At 42.4% G+C, this 6459-nt stretch overlaps 1 protein-coding gene across 3 annotated transcripts in view; it reads left to right on the top strand.

Annotated features, from left to right (window-relative positions):
- Positions 1-642: 642 nt before the first annotated feature.
- dnah9 (dynein, axonemal, heavy chain 9) overlaps positions 643-6459 on the top strand; it is a 120214-nt gene continuing 114397 nt past the window's right edge. For all 3 annotated transcript variants that reach the window (XM_046376223.1, XM_046376224.1, XM_046376226.1), the window contains exons 1-6: positions 643-1075; positions 2361-2557; positions 2650-2808; positions 5173-5303; positions 5420-5631; positions 6205-6438. In XM_046376223.1, the coding sequence (XP_046232179.1) occupies positions 725-1075; positions 2361-2557; positions 2650-2808; positions 5173-5303; positions 5420-5631; positions 6205-6438 (1284 nt within the window). In that variant the 5' untranslated portion in view covers positions 643-724. The remainder of the gene's footprint in view (positions 1076-2360; positions 2558-2649; positions 2809-5172; positions 5304-5419; positions 5632-6204; positions 6439-6459) is intronic.

The following is a 6459-nucleotide window of genomic DNA, read 5'->3' as shown; positions in this document are numbered from 1 at the left end:
CTCTGAAAAGGAATCAATTTGTATGAAAGTCAACACTTATTTCTGATTACAATTTTTGTTTTAATTTATTTATATATTTTACCCACTGAAGCCCCAAAATGGCATCAAAGGAATAATTATAATATTTTTAGCCCCCCATAATGCAAATATGCTGCCTCTCCAGTATGCAGATTCAAAATGCTACAACAGGGAACATCGGCATCCAAAATAATCACCAGCAAACTGAATCATTATCATAACTATACTTAACAAATTGCCATTATTATAACTACTGCTTCTAGTATTACTGCAGTACTGTGTGTGGTTCGTCCAAGTAGTGTTGCTATAACTCAGCAGAAGCTGTTCCTCTCTATTGCCTGTCTCTGTCTCTCTGTTCCAATCCTTTCCAATACTATATATATAAAAAAAAATCTGAACAAGTGGAAAAGTAGAATAAGTCATTTTGTTTTTGTAAAGTGTTATGAAAACGTAAAAGGAGATGAGAGGGGGAAAAAAGAGATGAGTGAAGAAGAAATGAGTTCTAATCTTTCTCTCATTCATGTGCGGGACTTGCTTAGGGCCTTGCATCAAACCGACAGAGGGATGTCCTGGTCCCGGGTCAGTTCCAGGTCGCTCATGTCCCCTAAGCAACGGTCTGATTAATGCAAACACTGCGTTACTATGGAGGCTGGGACACAATCAGTTCATACACTCATGACCCGGGACAGCAGAGCACCCTGCGGACATGGACGAGTCACCTGCTGAGGACAAAAGACTGGACTTTATAGCGGACTATGTCCTGAGGACTCTGAAACTGAAACGGGACAAATGGCAGAAGTGCGTGTCCAGCGAGGACAACAAGCAGGTGCTGCAGGAATTCCTGGACAGAGCCGAGCAGAGGACCCTGGTGGTGTCTGTGACCGCAGCCGGACTACTGCAGCCCTCCGCCGCCTTCACGGCCAGCCCCAAAAACAAGGCGGTATACTTTGTGAAACAAGGCAAAGCACCGCTCAATCCAGACACCATGAAGGACAATTTGGTCTACGGGGACTTGTCTTACGCTCCGCTGGATCAGTTTTCAGCTCTAGTTGAGGAGGTAAGCAGCAGAGCGCTATGTGTTAATTATTGTTTAGGTGCGTGAAGGACCGGCTCAAAGAGACCACGTCCACTTCTGCGTCACCGGCAGTAAATCTGCAGGGCTGTGAGTGTGAAGTTTTAAAATTAGTTAAATCACACTGGCTCAGTATACATCCAGTGCTAGAGGTACATTCATACGAGTAATATCCTGTTAGGAACCCGTAGTTGTACTACATTTGTACGTCACTCAACTTTATGCTCCATTACATCCAGGGCCGGATTAGCCCATGAGCAGGGGCCATAAAGAGCTGTGCCCCCCTTTGACACCCCACCCACTGCACTGTGGTTGTCACTCTCTGTGCATTGTGTGCATTCGTTTTTAATTTGCAAACAGTATGTGGTGGTGGGGCAAAGTAACTAAGTACTTTATAGGCTACTTCTTCTTCAGTACATTTCAGAGGGATATATTGTACATCCTGATCAGCTACAACATTTAAATAAGTGTGAATACATTAAAACACAATAACATAATACTTTGAAAAAGGGTACATTCTTCATAATCTAAACCTTAACACGAAACTTTTTCTTGAGTAGATTTTTATTAGTTCTAACTTAAATCAATTGCTGAACTCATTCAGGAATGTACTTATTAGTGCTGGATACTGGACCTTAAGATGGTGACCGTTCAGTCCAATAAGGTGACACTTACCGAACCAATATGGTGTCCTGCATACACTTAGCTTGAGAAATAGCTCCTATTTCAAATTAATACCTTTAATACCTATAAGATAGATGGGTTGCCTGAAAGACCCCATCATTTAGTGATGTATATACTTATTAAGTAAATTTGAAAGTAATTACATTATCAGAAACTAATTACCAGACAGTGGCTTGATGCCTGTGGGCCCCCTAAGTGTCTGGGGCTCCAGTGTAATCCAGCCCGATTGTGTCTGATAGCTATTTTTTACTTTGCCCATATGAACGTTTTACATACAGAAAATATCATCAGCTTATAAATTATGATACAATCTTAAACTACCCAGCAGGGTAAACAGCAGTTCTCTCCCCCTCAGCCAGCTAAAACATCACTTAATCATATATTGTAATGTAATATATAGTGACGGGCCATTATGCTGCATAATGAGTGCTTTTACTTTTGATACTTAAGTGAGTGTTAAAGTACAGTTTTTCATACACTTAAGTACAATATTGGACTTTTTTTCACCCCTTGATACATCAAAAGTTTAGTCAAAAGCAAACATTTTCCGTGTTGAGAATACGTCTGTTTCCCTATACTCATCCAGGTTGTGGCCCCACTGCTGAGTAATAGTTGGAACCACGGTGAATGGCCACAGGTAGTGTCTCAGGATGTCAGACGCCACGTCCATTCCCTCAAAACCAATGTGTTCGTGGTGTCAGGCCAAGTCCAAGGCAAGACACTGCTGCCTCTCCCCGCGGACTCCGAGAGAGTTGAGCAAGCTGCCCTGGAGACAGACAAAAGGTAAACAAACACATGAGACTTCAAGGGTTATGTCAATGCATCATTTGTCCCATGTCTACATTCAAAAATGGTTTCCCGGTGAAACGTCACAGGGGGGAAATAGTGGATAAGAGCATCATCCACTCCTTGGAGTCGGCGGTGATTGAGTGGAGCCATCAGATTCATGCAGTTCTGAAGAAAGACTCCTCTGAGGCTCTCCTGGAAGGCAAAAACCCCACACCACAAACAGAGCTGCTCTTCTGGAAGAACAGGTCAGCACCTCTGTTATTACAGACACTGCATATCCGCTGGCAACTTCTGAGAAGCACTTGTTCTATTGTCGTCACCGTGTTGAAATAAAATGTCCCTACAGGACCTCAGAGTTGAATTGTTTCAGAAGTTTTTGCTGGTGCTGCTAATTATTCTGGTTTCAGAACACCTGTGCTATCAAGTGAAAAATGTAATTTGCAGCCCAGTACTCTCTTTTTATTTCTTTGTTGTGCTAATGCAAAAGAATTATTTCTTATGAGGCCAATACCCACTACTTTTATTCTTTGTTTTCCTCTGCATAAATGTTACAAAACTTGTTTGTTCGCCATCTGTTTTTAGTTTGTATATATGCAAACACAGAGTGCGACTCAGCTCTTTGGTTTGCACAAGCTGTTGATAAGTTCAAATTTAGCCTGGCTCAAAGGTAATTGTGTACAAAGTGGGGATTGACTCATATTTTATCACTAAAGTAAAACTGCTTGTACCATACATACTATACAAAAGTATTGAGATATCTGATCATTACACCAACAAGGACTTTAATGGCATCACATTCTAAATGCATCAACAGTTCTGCCGCTAAAACAGCTTCCACTCTTCTGGGAAGGCTTTCCACAAGATTTTGGAATGTTTCTATGGGAATTTTTGCCTATTCCTGCATAAGAGCATTTGTTAGCTCAGGCGCTGATGTTGAACAAAAAGGCTTGCAGCCTCCGTTACACTTCATCCTATAAGTGCTGGATGGGGTTGAGGTCAGGGCTCTGTGAGTGCCAGTCAAGTTCTTCCACACCAAACTCATCCAGCCATGTCTTTATGGACTTTGCTTTGTGCACTGGTGCACAGTCATGCTGGAATAGAAAAGGATCTTTCCCAAACTGTTAATACAAAGTTTGGAGGCACAGCATTGTCCAGAATGTCTTTGTATGCTGAAGAAAAAAGATTTCCCTTCACTGGAAGTAAGGGGTCGAGACCAACCCCTGGGAAACAGCCCCGAAAAGAGGTTTGTCTGGATAATTTTGTCTATATGGAGTACATAGACTAGTTGTAACTAAATATGTACACAAATGCCTGGGGAGACTTTTGCGTAGCTGACTCATCCATCCATTTTCTATACCGCTTATCAGCCAGGGTCGCGGGGAGCTGGAGCCTATCCCAGCTGACTACAGGCGAGAGGCGGGGTTCACCCTGGACTGGTTGCCAGTCAGTCACAGGGCCAACACACAAAGACAGACAACCACACACTCTCACACTTAGGGGCAACGTAGAGTAGCCAGTTAACCTAATGTGCATGTTTTTGGGATTGTGAGAGGAACCTGAAGAAAACCCATGGGAGAACATGCAAACTCCACATAGAAGGGCCCAATCTGGGATTTGAACCTGGAACCCTCTTGCTATGAGGCGACAGTGCTAACCACTGCACCACCGTGCCACCCGTAGCTGACTCAGCTAACTGATGAAATGAATGTTGCCATACAACAAGCCAATGTTATCATATATTAGCAACTAAAATATGAGTCATTTATATTGAAGATTTAAGTTAGCAGACATGGGATATGGTCGAGATGCCCTGCTCATGAGGTGGAGATAAAAGCAGAGCTGGTCTCAAGTACCGTCTTCCCCTCATTATTAGTTTGTGTTTAGCCTGTCAAACATTTTAAATGCAGTCAGAACTATTTATTCTTCCACTTGCCCCGTACAAAGGCTGTAATATATGGGGTGATCTAGCAGCAATCTAACTGCACCATACATTAAATTTATATAACCACAACAACACATGTCTTTCAGGTGTTTAGCCGTCCCTGCTCAGTTTACAGTCCATCGTCAGGGAGCAGGGGAGATGTTTCTTTGGTGTTGCCTTGAGAAGCTGCAGCCTTAAATCTGCTCCTGTGTTTTCACTGCCTTCACTCTCCTGATGCTCACTCTCACTCGCTCAACCACACACATCACACACTGCCTGATTCCTTAAAAGAGCTGCTACTTTAATAACACCAGTCTACCACTATTGTACTGAATCACTCAAGTCATTACTTTGAATTTGATCATTCAAGTTGAGGATTTTGTTTGAGGATTTTTGAAGAAGATGACATTCGGTAAAGCTTTACCTCATTATAACTTCAGTGGTTACTAGGTTGAAATTTGGAAATCACTAAATCAAAACAGGTTGCAACAGTCACATAGAGATTATTATTTACACCCAGCATTAAGAGGGGTGAGTGTATGAGAAATTTCTCCTAATACAGTGGAGCGAATTTCAGCTGAGCTCATTGTGGACAGTTTCATACAGACATACTTCTGGTGTACTCCAATTCAGTCATCTACAACAAATGTGATAAAAACATTTTGTTCTCTATTTTTTCTCCTTGAAGATACGCAGATCTGGAGTGCATCCACACCCAGTTAAAATCTTCAAAGGTGGGTAAGATGGCAAGGCTGTTGGAGGCTGTGGAGAGCAGCTATTTCCCTGCCTTTACGAACATGCAGAAGGACGTCCTTGCAGGTAATGACACAAATACACCTGTCAATATAGAGAGAGATGAGATCCCACATCTACTTTTTCACATGTAGCATTTTTTTGTTGTTGGAGTGACTTTGATCACATCTTCACTTTGCCAGCCTTGGAGGAGGCCAAGGACATCTGCACCTACTTGAAGCCCTTGCAGCGTCTGTTTGAGGACATGGAGAATGCTGAGTTTCCTGATGTCAGGGGTCAGATTGGCCCTTTGATGCACACAGTGTGCCTGGTATGGGCCAACTCCAGATACTACAACACCCCGGCACGCCTCATTGTTCTGCTGCAGGAGACCTGCAACCTCCTCACACAGCAGGTCAGCCGCACTGTCTTCTGTGTGTCAAATAGCAATCCAATCCCAAAGGAGTTTTGTTTTTTTTGTAGTAACACTCTTTGTTGCTAAATAGTCATTACTGTGGTGTTTCTGAAGTGCACTTGTCAAGGAAATACCAGTTGGTGGGTGGTACTGTGTTTTTTTCTCGGATTTTCTGTTGATGAAGTTTTACGGTGGGTTGAACTTTTTTCTTTATGCTCCTCAGTTATGAAGGCTTTTACTGTTCATGCTATCAAATTCTCTATTGTTCCTTTGTGTTAAGCTCTTTCTCTAAGGGATAATATTTTTTGTGTCAAAATGTATTGGAGTGGAAGTATAAAGTAGCACTAGCATTTTTATTTTTGCTACAAGTTTTTTAATTCCAGATATCAGTTATTGGTATGCTTGCTGACACCACACAGTCTGTGGTGTCTGAGGAGAGTTCAATACTTTTCCAGCCTTTTGTTTTTAAAAATAAAAAAGCTAATCCATCCACAAACTGAGGATTATTAGCTAAATATTTTGCTTTTATTATAGCACGAGCTGAGCTTACCTGTTACTGCTCTCCAACACCAGGCCCAGGTGTATCTAGCTCCAGAAGAGATTCTGAGAGGAGAGGTTTCCGAGAGTCTCCTGAAGGTGCAGATGACCCTGGACATCCTGCAGCTCTTCAGAAACACTTACGAGGACTGTAGGGTCAACCTGAGCCGATACCAGAGGAACGGGAGGTTGGTGAAGCCTTGGGACTTTTCCCCGCTGTTGGTCTTTTGTGGATTCGACCACTTCATTAATAGAGTCAAGACCATTAAGGTAAGGATTTGTTATTTGCTG

This window comes from Scatophagus argus, chromosome 21 (assembly GCF_020382885.2).
Source record: "Scatophagus argus isolate fScaArg1 chromosome 21, fScaArg1.pri, whole genome shotgun sequence".
In the NCBI taxonomy this organism is placed as follows: domain Eukaryota; kingdom Metazoa; phylum Chordata; class Actinopteri; family Scatophagidae; genus Scatophagus; species Scatophagus argus.
The sequence above is the reverse complement of the archived record's forward strand: the minus strand, read 5'-3'. Positions and strand labels throughout refer to the sequence as shown.